The 18,996-nt window shown below is 41.8% G+C and overlaps 1 protein-coding gene across 2 annotated transcripts in view; it reads left to right on the plus strand.

Annotated features, from left to right (window-relative positions):
- The window catches only part of ST6GALNAC5 (ST6 N-acetylgalactosaminide alpha-2,6-sialyltransferase 5), a gene marked incomplete at both ends in the record, with an annotated part of 172,982 nt that overhangs the window by 143,697 nt on the left and 10,289 nt on the right, over positions 1 to 18,996 (plus strand). Inside the window, 2 exons of one of the 2 annotated variants that reach the window (XM_079934025.1) lie at positions 9,600 to 10,009; positions 17,099 to 17,206. In XM_079934025.1, coding sequence (XP_079790151.1) covers positions 9,600 to 10,009; positions 17,099 to 17,206 — 518 coding nt within the window. Of the gene's footprint in view, positions 1 to 9,599; positions 10,010 to 17,098; positions 17,207 to 18,996 lie in introns of those variants that run through there. The other variant, XM_079934026.1, reaches the window with a different exon arrangement.

An 18,996-nucleotide genomic window follows, 5' to 3' on the forward strand; every position in this document is an offset into this window, starting at 1 on the left:
CTGTGTGTCTCTGTGTGTCTCTGATCTCTTCTTATAAGGACACCAGTGATTGGACCCACCCTAATCCAGTATGACCTCATCTTGATTTGCATCTTAAGTACATTCGCAAAAACCCTTTTTTCCAAATAAGGTCACCTTCACAGGTATTGGGGTTTAAAACTTCAACATATGTTTTCCAGGGGGACACAATTCAGCCCACAACAGACAGGAGGGTCCTGACTGGCCACGCCTCTGAGAGGCTGTGCTGGAGAGAAGCCCCAGTGGCCCAACTTCTGTGGCAAGAGCAGTCCCCAGACATACACAAGCATCAGCATCTTCCCTGTAGTAGAGGGTTTGGATGCTCTCTAGCTATTCCTGGTTCTTCCTTCCAAATAAGCAGGCAGGTGGTGCAAAGGCAGGCAGCCCTGCTGAGGGCAGCATATCACATAAGGGATGTTCCTTCTTATTCAACTGTCTCCACCATATCACTTCCATTTGTAGGTTCCATCTTAAGTAAACTATTAATTCATGACTCCTTTTCAGTGAGTTCCCAGTGATTTTGAACAATCTACGGACACAGGTGAATTTTCTTAGATTTGTGGAGTGAGGAGACCTGGGGTTTTATCCCAGGTGCTGCCCTTAGTGTGTGATCTTGAGCAAATCACATAACCTCATGAGTTCCAGCTTCTTCCTTGATAAAATGAAGGTACTGTCCTGGTCCAGGGGTTCTTAACCTTGAGGATGCATCAGAATCACCTGTGTTGCTAAAGCACAGATTGCGGGGCCTCACCTCAGAGCATCTGATTCAGAAGTTCTAGGGTGGGGCCTGAGAATTTGCATTTCTAGAAAGTTTCTAGACTTTGTTGTTGCTGCTGGTTGAGGAACCTTGCTCAGAGAACTACTGGGCCACTTAATCTCCGAGATTTCTGCCACTCGTTCTATTCTGTAATTCTAGAAAACTCATTTCAATATAATATGATTAGGTAAATTTTCTAACTTTAATTATCAAAATCTGGCTTTCTTTTCTTTCCCAGCTTTATTGAGGTATAATGGACAAATAATATTGTATATACTTAAAGTATATAATGTGATGATTTGATATACACATACGTTGTGAAGTGGTTACCACATCAAATTAATTAACATGTCTATCACCTCACATTACCTTTTGTGTGTGTGGGGGGGTGTGTATGTGGTGAGAACACTTAAGATTTACTCTCTTAGCAAATTTCAAGTATACAATACTGTATTATTAACTACAGTCACTATGCTGTATATTAGATCCCCAGAACTTATTCATCTTATAAATAAAATTTTGTACCCTTTGACCAACATCTGCCCATTTACCCTACCTCCCAGCCCCTGGCAACTGCCATTATACTCTTTCTTTCTATGGGTTCAACTTTTTTTCCAGATTCCAAATATAAGTGAGATCATCTAGCATTCTGTCTGGCTTAATTTACTTAGCATAATGTCCCTTAGGTTCATCCATGTTGTTGTAAATGGAAGAATTTCCTTCTTTTCATAGCTGAATACTACTCCATTGTGTGGAATAGTATTCTTTATTTGTCATTTTTCTTTATCCATTCATCCATCAATGGACACTTATAGAGTTTCCATATCTTGGCTACTGTGAACAATGTGGCAGTGAACATTAAATTGTAGATATCTCTCCAAAAGACTGATTTTGTCTCCTTCATATGTATATTCAGAAGTGGGATTGCTGGATCAAATGGTAGTTCTATTTTTACAAAATCTGCTTTAAATATAAACATATGTCCCAGACAATGCTCACCTGATTCTCCACTTTGGATTTACCTCTCCTGACTTAAAGGTGTTGATTAAAAAGCCCCTCCTTCTCTCTATTTTCCATGTACACAGACTCTGCACCCTCCTCTGGCTTGTAGGTCCTGCACATACAAGACTCCTGCAGAAGTCAACAGAATGTTGACTTAGAGTTCAATAGAATCACCTACCCATGGTGGAACTTATTTGGGGTAGAGATAGGGTGCAATAGATGGAATTAGAAACCTGAAAAGTAATGGCATAAATAAGACCATGAAAAGATGTTCAACATCATTAGTCATTAGGAAAATGCAAATCAAGAACACAATGAAAATTCCAATGGCATTTTACACAGAAATAAAGAGAACAATTCTAAGATTTGTATGGATCCACAAAAAACTTCAAATAACCAAAGCAATCTTGAGAAAGAAGAACAAAGTGAAGACATCACACTCCTTGATTTCAAACTATATTACAAAGCTATAGTGATCAAATAGTATGGTACTAGCTTTAAAAGAGACACACAGATCAATGAAACAGACTAGAGAGCCCAGAAATAAACCCATGCATTTATGGTCAATTAATTTACAGCAAAGGAGCTAAGAATATACAAAGAGGAAAGGACAGCCTCCTCAATAAATGGTATTGGGAAAACTTGACAGCCACATGCAAGAGAAAGAAACTGGACAGCCCTCTTCACCATACACAAAAATTAACTCAAAATGGATTAAAAATTTGAACATAAAACCTGAAACCATAAAACTCCTAGAAGAAAACATAGGTGGTTAGCTACTTGTCATAGGTCTTGGTGATGATGTTTTTTGAATCTGACACCAAAAGCAAAAGCAACAAAAGCAAAAATAAACAAGTGGGAATCCATCAAACTAAAAAGCTTCTGCATAGCAAAAGAAACCGTGAACAAGATGAAAAGGCAACCTACTGAATGGGAGATAATATTGCAAATCATATATCTGACAAGGGGTTAATATCCAGAGTATATAAAGAACTCATACAACTCAATAGCAAAAAACAGACAAACAAACAATCCAGTTTAAAAATGGGCAGAGGTCATTATGCTGTACACCTTAAATTTACACAGTGCTATATGTCAATTATATCTCAATAAAACTGGAAGAAAAAATGGGCAGAGGATCTGAATAGACATTTCTCTAGAGAAGACATACAGATGGCCAACAGGTACATGAAAAGGTGCTCAACATCACTGATCATCAGGGAAATGCAAAACTAAACCACAGTGAGATAACACCTCATATCTGTAGGAATGGTTGTTATCAATAAGACGAAAAATAACAAGTGTTGGTAAGGATGTGCATCTTTTCAGGATGACAGGAATGTCCTTAAATTAGATCATGGTGATGGTCACACAACTCTGTAAATATTCTAAAAATCATTGAATTTACATTTAAAATGAGTGAATTTTATGGTATGTAAATTATATATCAATAAAGTTGTCAAAAGACATTAAAAATATATAATACATGTAAAAAAAATAGAATGCAATTCCATTAAAAATTTTAAAAAACGAATGGGATTTCCTGGACTTCTCTTTGAAGGTCACCTAGTGCTGAAGGTGGTTATGACATATGCAGGAGAATTCAAATACTGTGCTTGAGAATATATCAACCTACTCACCCAGACAAAAAAAAAATATCAGGGACTGGTTACTAGTAGAATGGTGACACAAATACAGTAAGCACATTTCTTTCATACTGTTGATGTGCCGGGCACTGTGGTAGGTGCTACATGGTTTATCCTTCAGTCATTCATTCAAAAATATTTGTTGAACTTTTTCTTTATTCTCGGTACTGTTCTTGAGGCTGAAGACAAAGTGTGAACAAGACAAAGCTTCACCTTTCCTGGAGCTCACATTCTAGTAAGGGAGAAAGGCATAAACATGTAAACACACAAGCCATAATTAAGATTATTTTAGGTAGTGATGCTTGAGTTTAAAAATAAGCCTGGATAAGGAATTCCTTGACAGTCCAGTGGTTAGGACTTGGCACTTTCACTGTAGGGGCCCGTGTTCAATCCCTGGCCGGGGAGCTAAGATCCCGCATGCTGCATGGTGCAACCAAAAAAAAAAAAAGGTTAAAAAAAAGAAGCCTGGATAATGGAGACAGTGACAGAAGATGGCGAAGGAGGGCAGTGGAAATATTAAGGGGTCAGGGAAGGTCTCTCTGGGGAGGTGGTTTGAGGTAACACCTGAAGAAGGTGAAGGTGTCATCATGTAAAGACCAGGAGAAGAGCGTCCTGGGTGTGGAAATAATATAAATTATTATATTATATAATATAAATCATGTCAGACAACAGGAAATGGAGATATGGCAGTGTAATTAACAGAAAGAAGAAAAAAGTAGAGGCATCACACTCCCTGGTTTTAAACTATATTACAAAGCTATAGTAATCAAACAGTATGGTATTGGCATCATCTTGTACAGAACTCTCTGGTAATTACATATTAAAGGTCACCCCAGGAGCTTTGTGGAGACAGGAATATAGAGGAGGGATGGAATGAGGGAAGTAAAGAGTTACAAGTGTGCAGCAGGAACTAAAGAGAGATGATGGTGGCTTTGATGAAGGGGGTGGCAGCAGGGATGGTGAGAAGAGCTAGGATTTGGGACATCTATAGGAGGAGAGATCCAATAGGACTGGATGTGTTGTAGGGGGCAGAGAAAGAGGTGTCAAGAACAATCCTTGAATTTTGTCTTGAGCAGCTGGGTGGAAGGCACACCATTAATTGAAAAAGCAAACCTTTTCTTTGAGACTGCCTTTACTATATCCAGATCACAGATGAAGAAACTGGAGCTCAGAGAATCTAAGCCAATTTGCCCCAAATTATCCACCTAAGGAGTGGAAGAAGCAAGTTCGAAGCCAATGACTCCAAAGGCCATATTTTAAACACTGCTCAGTACTTCCTCCTACCCAAGGAGTTCCTTCATCCTTAGCCAGCCAGTGGATGGAAATCATGGAAAGTGGCTCTGGTGGAGGGAGGAGGACTTCTTGCTGATGGGAGGGCTTTCATTGAACAAGAGGGAGAGGAGCAACTTGGAAGAGTAACACTTTTTCCAGTGAATCGTATTAAATAACCAGAGCGGCTTATACCCAGTGTCAGGGTAAATGGAGGTTGACAGGTAATAAAAGCCCAGTAATTACTGGAAAATATCGGATTGGAAAGTGCAGAGATTCTTGAAACCTGCGAAACCATTTAATATATCTTATGTTTGCTCCAGACCAACAATCAGCTCCCAGAGCAAGACTGGTCTCATTACCGAACTAATGGACATTATGTTCTGAGGTGGCTTTCTCTCTGCCCAATAAATCAGAATTTTTTAAAGTGAAGCCTGAGATTGCCGTGCTGCAAATGTTTGCAAGGACGTCACTGAGTGTTTCAGATGTCAAGTTCAATTGGACTTAGCCTGTTCTGTTCTTTTAAGAAAGGCTCAGGAGGCATCAACTGGATCGCAGGGAGAATGCCTTCTGCTCTTGCTCTTCGGGCTGTGACAGAAATCAGACCTGGAGTCCCTGAGTGTGCTTTCTCAAGCAGGAATTGCTTCTGTCGCCGCGGCCCAAAGGAGCAAGTTGTGATGAAAGTTGCCATTCTCCCCGTCCCCTGATTGTGGGGTTTTTTTCCCAGGAGTCGGGGGTGGAAAGAGAAGTTTATTCACACCTTCTAAAATATTCTAAATATCCCCAATATTCTAAGACATTCATAAGCCCTCAATGAGTTGCAGCCACTGTCCTAGGAACTGGGATGATGCATTGCGTGTGCCCGTGTGTGTGTGTGTGTGTGTGTGTGTGTGCGCGCGCGTGCGCGCACTTCCTCTAGAAGCCAACCCACCTGCCCCCATAGGCTCCTGTGCACCGCACTCCTGGGACATGGGCTGCTGCTCTGAGCATCAGTGGTCTGGAGAAGAGGTAACTGCTCCGTGCCTTGTAGATTTTCCTGAGCATTTTTCACTGCACAACAGCCTTAATGACCTTGGCATTAAGCTCTTACTGGGGATTAATAACCAGCCGGGTTTAATGGCCCTAACTGTGTCCTGGGCCATTCTCCCAGTCAGCCATTAATTGCAAGCAGTGCCCTGGGCTCTGGCCATTGTGGTTCCCTGGGCTGAGTGGCCCGGAGGCAAATGGTCCAGCCTCCTTCTCTGCAGACAGAGCTTCCTCTGTGCTCTCCCCTGCTTCTCCCCGTGGTATTAGTGCACAGGGCTGCAGGAGAATTGTTGGTTAGGGCATCACATCATGTCTTCTTTGTATATATGGAGGTTTTCTCAGAGGACTGAGAAGCCTGGAGGTTGGCTTTCATTCACTCACTTATCAACCCATCAATCAATTTAGTATTAATTGAGTGCTTATATAAGTCAGGAAGCCAGAGAGATTACCAAGGTTGGAGTGACCTAACACGGGTGCCCATGTTTCCTACAAAGGGCGGAACCCCTCACCAAATGAGTCTTTAAGGAAAATGTCCCCAAGAATCAGGGAAGCTGAATACTGTGAGAAAGAAGTAGGAGAGAAGGCGTAGGTAGACAGTGAGTCCACCAGGAGCCACCTCCCCTCTCCTGTCCTCGGTGGAGTTTTATCTCCCTGTCCTGCTGGCAGAGCCCCAAGTTCACCTTCCCATGCTCCGTGGAGTGATTCATCAACCCAGCATCTGAGTGTTTAAGGGAAGAACATGTTCAGTACTACATCAGGAATCTTAACTCACCAAGGCATGAGTATTTTCACCCATGTCATTAAGACACTCAGGATGATAATGGTACTTCGATGTGCAGGAACATGGCTGTCTCAGGGGACTGTAACATCCCAAGAACTTGGGTCCCACAGTTTGTATAGTTCTTCTGCCTCCCAAGATATCCTTAGTCCCTCTGAATGCAGGAAAGAGACTTCGTTTCCGCCTTTGGAAGTGATTCAGCCTTTGGTACATGCTCTTCTCAACTGCAGGAAGTGTGACATTGTTTAGAACAGCTATTGTCACTTTGTTGGCACCACTTAAAGAAAGGCGCTTAAGGCATAATTCAGACTTAGATCTTCTTTACATTGTTTGGTGCATCTGTACAACTCAAAGAGAGGATGCTGCTGCCTGAGGTAATCAATACCTCAGAGCTAAGGCAGGTGGGCAGGACTCATGAGGGAGGGCTTTCTGGGACTGGGTGGACCCCCAGCATGTTCTGGTGGCGCCCGGTAATCACAGAGGGTCCGTATGGTACAGTCAGGAACCTTGGCCTTCCCTGAAAGGGTGCTCATCTGGCCTCACATGGGCATAGTGTGTGTGTGTGGGGAGAGAGAGAGAGAGAGAGAGAGAGAGAGGCCTTGGAATCTCCAGAGGGGTTACAAGTTTCACCTGTCAAGCAGCCTATGCTCTGAGAATCACAGCAGAATAATTAATTATGGGGAAAGAAATGCTGGGACCTTTCTTTAGAATTTTTTCCCCAGTAAAAATGAGCACAATGTCTTGAAATTATAAATCAAACTGGAAAATTCAGGATAATAGTTCTAGGTGAGTCTGAGGGGAAAAAGCAGGTCCCAATGGCTTTCGGGTCCAGTGGAATGAAATCTTGCAAAGTGACCTTATTAAGCAAACAGACTGAGTTACACGGTACCTCAGGGGTGTGTTAAGTGCTTAATAAGTGTCTGTTAAATGAATGAACGAATGAATATCATCTGGCCACAGGTGTCTAGTTGGTGCTCTCTTTGTTTTACGGGTGAGAAAGTTAAGTACCCAATTTGTGATAAAGTCTGTTTAGACCCTGGGTCTCCTGACCCTTATCATCATTTACTCACCTGCTATTTGCAGATGCCCCTGTCATCTTTGTAGGAATGTTTTCACACAAGTAGAGGTTTCCCAGGATACAGGACTTTGGATGCTAAAACCCAAACACCCCCTAACAAACCGGGCTCCTCTTCTACCTCTCAATATTCTCCTTAGTAAAACAGGGGTGATGATGTAATATCTTTCTTATAGGTTTAGTTGAAGAATGAATGCAATTATATAAAAAGCTCAGAACAGTGCCTGGCACAAAGAGAACATCAGAAATATTAACTAAGCTGACCACTCTTTCCTTTGTGCCCCCAGCCCGGCTGTGCTCTAAACAGCCCCCTTTACTAACAGTGCGGCACAGCCCCCCATTGTGTCACGTCATTGCACATCTCTGACCTACTGCCCCCCAGTAAAGTATAAACTTTGAGGGGTTCTGTTTTTCCATTCCATTCACATTCTTGCTGCCCAGTACATTTGTCACCTAAGAGTAACTGGATGTCAAATGAATGATGAGAATTTGCAGTGGTAGAATCGCCATTTCATAAGCCCATGTGTCAATTAGAAACCCAGAGCGATCAGTACACACTGATGTGGTGCGTACCTACCATGCGCTCCACTCTGCCTGAAAAGCCCCAGAGCAGCCTTCACTTAATGAATGACGCCGTGCCACGTCCTATGGTAAGGACTGGGTTCAACCCCATGCAATTGCTACTTTCGCAGGTCACTGTGTACATTTTAATTCTATCAAAGTGGAATGAGGCATCAATTATCCTCGGCTAAAAATGAGAAAAGTGAGACTTGCAGAGGTTAGTGACTTGCCAAGGTCCCATAGCTAACAGGTAGTGTAGACAAGCCTGGACCATCCTATGTGGGTGCCCTTGGCCACTCTGCAGTGAGGGAAGGTGACCGCCCTCGGTGCTCTCTGTCTGGTTCGGAAGACAGAGCTATGGCTTAGGAAACTCCCAGAGTAAATACAAGACTGTCTATACGCAGCACTAAATTGGATCCAGTTTTCTGAGACTGCAGGGAGCCAGTGCGTCCAGTTCAGAGTTAACAGAGAGGAAGGGCAGAGGCTCCGGGGAAAATCTAACAGTGCAACTGTCCTTCAGAACATTCTTGATTATCATTTCTTTGTGCACTTGCTGGCCTGGGCCTCCGGCCCTAATTACATTATCTTCAAACAGCAACTGAGAGATATTTCTCATTAAACATGAACAGGGAAATGTTTAACTTGTAAGAACGTAGGTGTTCAGAAAGTACATCACTGGTTCAGGATGTTGAAATGAGCATTGTCATTGGCGTTGTCCCTGGTGGACACCACAGGGCCAGGGCTTCCACAGGGCGTGAGGACAGTGGATGAGCTTGAGGCTTTCTTTACATTTTTGAAGAAACACTGACTCAATTTCTCTCCCTCTCCCCTTAAAATGGGAGATACTCTCATCATTGTCATTTCAAAATTAAGGCTTCTAAGGGGTTACAATTTGCATGTCTTTTCTCACATGATTCTTAGACGATGTCTATTTAGGATAAATATATTTGTACAGCATCCAAGAACACTGATACATGCTTAACTTCCAATAAGGTGAGTTAAGAGCATTAAAACTAGTGTCACAGCAAATTGCAGTATAGTCTTTTCTTCAACTTGGGGGTAACTTTGGATTCAGAAAGACCTGGGTTTGAAAGCATGACTTCATTACTTGCTAGTTATGCATCTTTGGGCAAATTTTTCAACGTCTCTGAGCCTAGGGTTATCATTATTTGTAAAATGGCAGTAATAGCAAGCTTGCTGGGTTGATATGACGATTTGATCTATTAATATCAGTAAAGCCCAGAGCCCAATGGTCAACAGGTCACCGCTGGCACTTTCCCTGTTGTCCAGTACTCCCTGTCACCAGTCTGGAAGAGAATGTAGGGGTGGATGAGGTAATAGCAGAAGGGATGTATTCCGGCACAGGAGGGAGAAAAGCGAAGATGGCAGCCCTCGGAGGCAGGGAAGTGACCTGCTGGTGCCAAGCGAGTGTTGCCGCTGATGGGGTCCTTCTCCCCGTTCTTGCAGCCCCTGAAAATGCACTGCAGGGACTGCGCCCTGGTGACGAGCTCGGGGCATCTCTTGCGTAGCCTGCGAGGCCCCCGGATTGACCAGACTGAGTGCGTCATCCGCATGAATGATGCCCCTACGCGCGGCTATGGGCACGACGTGGGCAATCGCACCAGCCTCAGGGTCATCGCGCATTCCAGCCTCCAGCGAATCCTCCGCAACCGCCACGACCTGCTCAACGTCAGCCAGGGCACCGTGTTCATCTTCTGGGGCCCCAGCAGCTACATGCGGCGCGACGGCAAGGGCCAGGTCTACAACAACCTGCAGCTCCTGAGCCAGGTGCTGCCCCGGCTGAAGGCCTTCATGATCACGCGCCACAAGATGCTGCAGTTTGATGAGCTCTTCAAGCGCGAGACCGGCAAAGACAGGTACAGAGGCACGGGCAGGGGGTGCGCGGGGTCTAGGGGAGGGTGAGGAAATGTCCTTGCTGGCTGATTCAACAAAAGCAAAGCTTTTTTTTTTATTATTTTTATTTTTTTTTATGCTTATGTGAGATAAGCTCATCCCCTTAAGCTTCTTTTTCTTTAATTTTTAACCATTTTTAAAATTGAAGTATAATTAATTTACAGTGTTGTGTTAGTTTCAGGTGTATAGCAAAGTGATTCAGTTATAGAGATATAATTTTTATATATATTATATATACACATACATATATAATATATATATGCTTTTTCAGATTCTTTTCTACTATAGGTTATTACAAGATATTTAATATAGTTCCCTGAGCTCTACACTAGGTCCTTGTTATTTATCTATTTTATATATAGTAGTAGTTAATTCCAAACTCCTAATTTATCTCTTTGCCCTGCTATCCCCTTTGGTAACCATAAGTTTGTTTTCTAAGTCTGTAAGTCTGTTTCTGTTTTATAAATAAGTTCATTCATATTTTTTTTTAGATTCCACATATACGTGATATCATATGGTATTTGTCTTTCTCTGACTTACTTCACTTGATGTGATAATCCCTAGTTCCATCCATGTTGCTGCAAATGGCATTCTTTTATTTCTGAAAGCTTTTGCTAAGTGCTTTTTGTTGTGACCACACTGCTCGTACCATCTATAGAGCTCACCGGTAGGGCCCTCCTGGAGACTGGACTGCTGAAGCTGAATTTATAGGGCAAAGTGAAAGGAAGCACTGAGACATTTATACAGATAATTCAGGGCCAAATCCCTACTCTGGAGGATGAGGCGACACTGCTCCTGGCTTACACTGGCAGTAAGTGCAAGAGAATAGGTTTATTGCATTTTGTTTTACTTGTGTGAACACTAACCAGAAATAAGTGTATAGGGTTATTTTTCTCTTTCAAAGGCAAATATTTATTCAGTCAACATATATTTACTGAGTACCTACTACTTCCCTGCACCTGGTACTGGGGATATACACAGTCAGAAATAAGGCAGATCTAGACCCTGCCCTCCCAGAATATAGTCTTAACAGGGCCAGCAGATATTCACCAAGTAGTGGCCAGTGAGCTAGGTCATGTGAGGGGAAGAAAACGGTGCTACGACCAGTGGGACAGAGAGACCTGCCGTAGTCTAGGACAAGGCTTACCAAACTGCTGCTTACAACTCAGTAATGGAACATGAAATGTATGTATTGAGTCACTGCAAGATTGTTTTTAATGTAATGGAAAGAATGGAATAAAACAGACAATATCAGTATTCATCTCCTATAGTAAGTAAGGCAAAGTATTATTTCATGGGATAAAATTTGTTTCGGTTTTATACATAGAAATATACATATACAGGGTCTTCTTTTGAAGTGATAAAATTGCCCTGGAATTAGATAGGGATGATGAGAGCACAATTCTGTGAGTATATTAAAAAAAACTAAATTACACACTTTAGGAAACTAAAATGAAATGAAAACCATGTACAATACATGTGAGCATATATGCTCCATCATGAGGCAACATGTATTTCTGACTATAGGTCAAAATCGTTTGAAAAGCACTGGTCTAGAAGATGAGGGTGTGATGGAAAGACTTTCTCCAAAAGGTGTATTTAAGCTGAGACCTAGGCCAATAAGTATTTATCCAGGTAAAGAAGAACCTGAGAAGGGGAGAGAGAAACATCCTTATGGGTATAAGAGCTCGGAGGTGAGAGGACTTCCAGGGGGCTGGAGAAGAGTCCCTGTGGCTGCAACAGGAGTGCTGGCGGGGAGTAGCCAGAGAGGAAGCAGAGATAAAGGGTGGGGAGCTGGCCGAATCTAGGTGAAGAAAAGGACAGCTATAGATATTGAAAGGAGCCAGGTGCTGTAGTCCAAACACACAGCTCTGGGTTGGAATTCTTTGTCCCTCACTAGTTATATGGTCTTGGACAAGATATCTAACATTTCAGTGACCTCACATGTGACAAGGGCATAGTGACTAGGCCTCGTAGGACCAGTCTAATAATTAAATTTCCTCATTTCCTTAATTCTAAAACACATATGTTTATAATTAATACACATTTAATGATGTAATTTACCCCCTCCCTTACAAAAACTGTTCCTGCATCAATTTCTTGTCTTAAAACTAAGTAAAGAATGTGAAGTACTAAATCCTTTTGGCTATCGCTTAGGCAGCTCATTATGAAGAACAGAGTTTTAAAGAAAGACCAAAGCCCAGCATTCCCAAATTCTTTGCAGGGAAGAGCTTTCTTTTTAAATCCTTAAAACCTTGTGACCATTTGAGGGCTGGTCCAGGCAAAAGTGGGCATGGCATCTGATGGACTGAGGAGAGGTGGACCTGGCCACTGGCACTGTGGCCTCCTTCCCTGGAAGCCCAGGTGATTCCATGGTTAGCCCAGCCAGTAGATCACATGGGGGATCCTGGTCACCATCACATGCTGTCATGAAATCCAGTCACTTACTGTCCTTTAAAAACCACAAATAAGAAAAAAAAAACATACAAATAACAGACTGTTGCTCATTTGAATGAGTTATTTAACCAGGAGAGCACTTTTTAAGAGAAGGAGAATGAGGGAAGTTATTTACAGTTTCATTTTTTTCTGGTTGGAAAATTCAAAATAAGTAGAAAGACTCTCTTCAATAGAAAACACTTCTCTCTTTTGAGTTTAATGGTTGTTTGCTAAATGTAAGTATTCCTGAAACACTGCTGCAGTGTTAGCTATTTAGGATATTCACACATTGCTCTGGGTCTTCTTAAGGGATTAAGTTGAAAACTTGGAGACTAGTCATTACATCCTTACATCTTTAGGAAACAACCTCACGTCAAGACATAACCCACTCACTAAATTCATTAAATTCTGACCAGTGAAAACATTTTGCTCAATAAGCCTGTGTCCTTAGTGAGCCCAGATGGTAAGAGACAGGTAAAATTTCATGGACTGGCTACCAGGCTTCTCATCCATCTACTAGAATCCATGCAGTCCCCACACAGGGAATCACACTGATGGATTTGTAGGATGCCAAAGTACACTGTCAACTTTTAGAATCTTTGTGCCTCTTACCTTTAAGAAACTGTCTTAGGGGCTTCCCTGGTGGCTCAGTCGTTGAGAGTCCGCCTGCTGATGCAAGGGACGCGGGTTCATGGCCCGGTCCAGGAAGGTCCCACATGCCGTGGAGCAGCTGGGCCCGTGAGCCATGGCTGCTGAGCCTGCGTGTCCGGAGCCTGTGCTCCGCAACGGGAGGGGCCACAGCAGTGAGAGGCTCGCGTACCGCAAAAAAAAAGAAAGAAACTGTCTTAAATAAGCTAATATTGTATTGACTCAATATTCTCATGTGTCCACATTCTTAATCTTCAGTCTACTCCAAGCTAAAGAACAAAGTCAGGAACAGCCCTTCAGAAAAAAACTATTTCTATAAACTAAAATACAAAACACTTAGGGTCTAACAGTATTGCCTCTGTGTATGTTTTTCTTGAAACCTAACAAAACAGTGGCATGGATTAAAGATACACAAAGTATGGAATATCTAATTTTGCAATCTCACAATCAGGACATTCATTTCTGGCTAATATTTTGAAGAAATGAGATAATTCAATAAATTTTGATTTATGGAAATTTCACCCTACTTAAAAGTGGAGAAAAAAAGGTCTCAGGAACAATCTGCAATTAAGAAGCATGACAAATGACATAGATGGCCAAGTGGTATTCTTTGATATTAGAAAGTAACTGCACTTGAAAATAACTTTATAATTGAACAGGGTACATTAGGAAAATATGATTCAGAACCAATATTATAGTAATTAGATAAAAGAAGTATAAATGAAATAACTGCAGGAAGAATATTTCCATAGATATTATAAATGAGATTCTGGTGGAGCAGAAAGGCCTTTAATTGTAATTTAGTGTGTACTATAGCATTATCAGCTCAGTGTGTTACTTCATCATATAAAAGAATATCTGATAATTTTCCCTAATTAGCACATGACAGCTCTTCATATTCCTTCATTACAGCTGATTCAGTGTAAAAACACTAGATATTCCTTTGTTGGAAAAAGAGTTCAAATCTTTTTAGAAAGCACAAAGCAGTTACATTTCTATAGCCTGTGATCCCAAAAGACTACTATTTCGCAAGTCCGGGGAATTTTAAGTGGCACTTTAAAGAAAGGTTCACCTTAGTTTCTTTAGTCCTCCACTTTTTATTCTCCCCATTTTTACCCATTACATCTTTTCCTGTAGAGTCACATCCCCCTATATTTCAGGTTATGGCTTGTGATTTCTACTACATCACACAAAAGAAAGCCAAAGTTGTAGGGAAGTTTCTGCCACTGGGAAAAGCCCTCTTAGTGTTTCCTACAACTCAAAAGCATAGGGACATGAGTGTGATTCTTGGATCAGGAATCTGGAGGTATAAGTAAGCTGTCATTCTCCTCCTGGGCTCCACATCATTCCAGTTATTCACTCTCCCAGTTTAAGTCTAGAACAACCTGCCATCTCAAGGTCACAGCCTTGGTGAAGACAAGGTCTAACTTGAGACAAGGCACTGCCTTCTCTTCCCCTCCCCCATTCAGTCAGCTCTGCTCTGTCCCACCTCCTCCAGTCCCAAAGTTCTTATGAATTTAGAGCCCTGGTGAAAAACAAGGGAGATTGTTAATACCTATGTAGGCTGGAGGCTCCAGAATTTTCTAATTACAGTGAGTCCCCTGCATATGAAAACTTCCCGTTCTAAGAGTGTGTTCATAAGTCCAATTTGTTCGTAAGTCCAACAAAGTTAGCCTAGGTACCCAACTAACACAATTGGCTACATAGTGCTGTACTGTAGTAGATTTATTATACTTTTTACACAAATAATACATAAAAAAACAAACACAAAAAATAAAAAAAGTTTTTAATCTTACAGTACCGTACCTTGAAAAGTACAGTACAACAGCTACATACAGGAGCTGGTATCGAGTGAACAGGCAAGAAGAATTACTGACTGGAGGAGGGAGAGGAGGTGGGAGATGGTAGAGCTGAAGGAGCGTCAGCAACAGGAGATGGAGGGCAAGCAGCAATGTCACTCATGCCTGATGTTGATGGTACAAGTTCCATTCCCTTGCTGGATTCAATTCTATCTACCCTCTTGAAAAAAACAATCCAGTGATGTCTGGGTAGTAGCTCTTTTTTCCTCATCACAGATGACACCCTGGGCTTGTAATAAAGATACTGTACTACTGTACTCTATACTGTACTGTACAGTAAAGTACACAAAAGCACAACCACTTGTAGAGGATGCACGCATGTGACTATGTATGCCAGACACGTGAACTAACTTATGTGATTGGACATGCGAACGCACGTTCACATCTTTGAAAGTTTGCAACTTGAAAGTTCGTATGTAAGGGACTTACTGTACTGCCCTGACTACTGACGATGGCTCCTACACAAGAGCCAGTAGCAGTGTTGGAAGGATATCAGTTGTTTTGTGTGTGCTAAAAAGCACTGGGAGTAATGGTTGAATTATTATTTCATTTGCTCCAACCTAGTAACCAAGAAGCGAGGAAGGGATCTTGATGTATCAACACACCAGACTAGATAACTTTTTATGATGTTCTCTCCTTTAGTCCTCGAAATAGCACAGGAAGATAGAGCTTCCCATGCTTGCTTTCTAGATAAGAAATCAAGGTTCAAAGAACAGCAATAACCTGCCTCAGGTCATTTAGCTGGTGAATAACAGAAACTAGTAAGATACAAATCCATGCTATTTCCATCTTGAGAATATTTTAAATGTACTTCCTGGGATATTACTGGATCTGGATACAATGGAATGGAAAATAAAAATGAGTAAAGGAGTTAAGAACTAGAAAGTTGAAGCCACGAACTCAGGAATGACTAAATTACCCATTCCTGTCAGGTAGGTGACAAAACAAGAGACATCTTAAAATGTCTTTTTTGGTTGTTATTCCTTATGCGAAATGGAAATAATGCAAACTGCTTAACAAAAACTCTTCCTTTTCAAAGAGGGGTGCTACGCAGTGCAAGTAGAAAAGCTTTCCTGCAGCTCTTTCATTCGCATCACATACGGTGCTATGGCTGGGCAAAGTCAGACAGTCTGACCTTGGGGATAAGGTGTTTGAAACTGGCTAATGATGCATGCCACAAGCACTGAAAAAAAAAAGTAAATGCAGCAACCCCCAAAGAATTGAAATTAATATCCACAGCAGCATAGCACGGTGGACCGAGTCATCCTCACAAGTCACATTAGACCTTGATGTTGTGTCTCCACGATTACCCTTAGACTTGGTGTGTGGTTGGGGCTCAATACAGATGTTTGATTGGGCAAATGAATGAATGTTGGAACCCACCGATTTATTCCTTAAATTCTGTCCATTTTTGGTCATTTAATAAAAATTTTCACAGGGCTCGGACTGTTCTGAGGTAAAATAAAGCAAATGCTCAGTTACACGTAAGCATCCCTGTGTCCCTTTTCCTCTGGTCGTTAGCCCATTCCCAAATGAATGTACTCCTTCTAAGGAAAGACATTCAGTCACGATGTTGGTGTTAATTAGTCTAGTCGAAGGCAAGCTTCTACCCTAAGATCATTTGGTCAATCAGTTGATCAACTGATAGATAAAGACAACTGTGTTTATTCACATTTAGTAAGCTCTTTGTTATCCACCCTGCGTGGAGCAAAAAAGAATGCTTATAGCTAGTCAAGTATTCTAGTTAATAAAGAGCCGACACACGAGGATTGTCATCTTACAAGAAATTGAGTGGTAATAATTCGCACTTAAACATTGAAACATTGATCATCATCTTTGACTATGTAGAAGTCCCTTGAGAATCCACCATGATGGAGTACAGACATCATTTATCATATTATCATGGAATATGGTGGCATGAGTAACAGATTTCTATCTGCTAAAGTTCCAGCTTTAGCAGATAGAGAGAGAGTGAGAGAGAGAGTTTACCAAATGGAGAGAGAGAGAGTGTGTGTGTTTACAGTCAGCCTTGTTCCAGAAAAGGTTTAAGATGGAGTGGGTATAATGATTATTTTACCAGCTTGCACACTTAACTGTTGTTCCTTCCAGGAAGATCTCCAACACTTGGCTCAGCACTGGCTGGTTCACAATGACGATTGCCCTGGAGCTCTGTGACAGGATCAATGTTTATGGCATGGTGCCCCCAGACTTCTGCAGGTAGGATTTATTCTGCAAATGTAATTCATCAGCAGTGTTGTGCAGTGTTTATAAATATCTGATTCCACCTATCAACCATGAAACATGTCTTACTGTCTTCTTGAAGCAATTAATTAACATGTCCCAAGTCCTGGTTCTAGAAACAGCAAACGGCATTTAATTATGTGATATAAAATATTGAAAGTTTTTGTTTGTACTGCTGGAGAATTAATCCATCTTGTGGGCTTCATTTATCCTCTGAATATTTATCAGCCAAAAGTAATGCAGTAATTGGCATAATATTAACAATGAACAAGCATTAAGAAATATTCGTTTTGGGGATTTCCCTGGTGGTGCAGTGGTTAAGAATCCGCCTGCCAATGCAGGGGACACGGGTTCAATCCCTGCTCTGGGAAGATCCCACATGCCGCGGAGAACTAAGCCTGTAAGCCACAACTAGTGAGCCTGAGCTCTACAGCCTGTGAACTACAACTACTGAAGCCCCCGTGCCTAGAGCCCATGCTCCGCAACAAGGGAAGCCACCGCGATGAGAAGCCGCACACTGCAATGAAGAGTAGTCCCTGCTCACCACAACTAGAGAAAGCCCGTGCACAGCAACAAAGACCCAATGCAGCCCCAAATAAATTAATTAATTCATTAATTCATCAAAAAATATATTAGTTTTATTCTCATTTGAAAGGAATGTGGTAATTTTTAATGAATTAAAGAGGGCAATTTCTTTGACGGTTAAGGCCTGTTTTCCAAAATTAAAATATTCCTCTTAGTCTCTTTCCCTTTCCACATCAGTAGCCTCGGTTTGTGTTTCTAAGACCAAAAGCACAGGCATAATTATTTTGATGTAATAATAATTTCTATTGCTACCTTAAGTTACCTCCTGGCATGTGCCCAGGTAGAGTTCGGTGTGTACTAACAGACACACTGAGAAATATTCAGGGCCTGATTTGTGGAAGGCCGATTGAAATTCACCTGTAACCTAAAGGAGCGATGCCAATAAAATCAGAAAGTTTCCTAGTTTTCAGGCATGCCTGCTGACCTGCACATGGCCTCAGTCATGATATTTAAATGGTAAGATCTGGGGTGGGAGGGCATTTTAAACTTGTTCATTAAAATTTATGCCTGCTTATACCTTCATGTGTTTTAAACCTAACAACTTCTCAAAGTCTGTGAGCCTTTAGGCAAATTCTACCATTTGGAGGTTTGATGCAAGAATGATGAAGCATGCTTAATTGTGCCATTATCACTTTGCCACTTTTCTCCCACCCTTTTTAATCCAAAGACCACACAGCAGCAGTACTAGTTTATATGTAAGAGTCAGGTCACAGGGGAGAAGGAAAGGGGTGGACAGAGCAGGCCTTTGAAATCTGCCTGGACTCACGTATCCCCAGGGAAGACATGATGTAGTAAGGAAGTGGGTGGAGTCTGGACGCAGACGGCACAGGTTCAAAGCCCAGCCCTGCCACTTACTAACCTAGTGCGACCTTGAGTAGGTCACTCATTCTCTCTGTGTCTCAGCTTCCTCGTCATTAGAAGTGGATGTGATGATAATGATAGACTCTGCCTCAGAGTATTGGAGGTGGATTAAATAAGTGAATACATGTAAAGTGCTTGGAACAGCACCTAGTGCATGGCCAGAGTGAGCCTGGACCCTCACCCAGTTCCGCATCACTTAATGCACTGGCCTTGTTTTCCCCTTTAACAACCTCTGTGCAAAAAGGTAGGTAAGATGGTGTAAAAAAGCCAACTGCCTCCTCAAACCAACAGGCTAACAAAGGCAGTGGCAGTGGCCCCTT

The sequence above is a fragment of the Stenella coeruleoalba genome (genome assembly GCF_951394435.1).
Source record: "Stenella coeruleoalba genome assembly, chromosome: 1".
NCBI classification, from domain to species: Eukaryota; Metazoa; Chordata; class Mammalia; order Artiodactyla; family Delphinidae; genus Stenella; species Stenella coeruleoalba.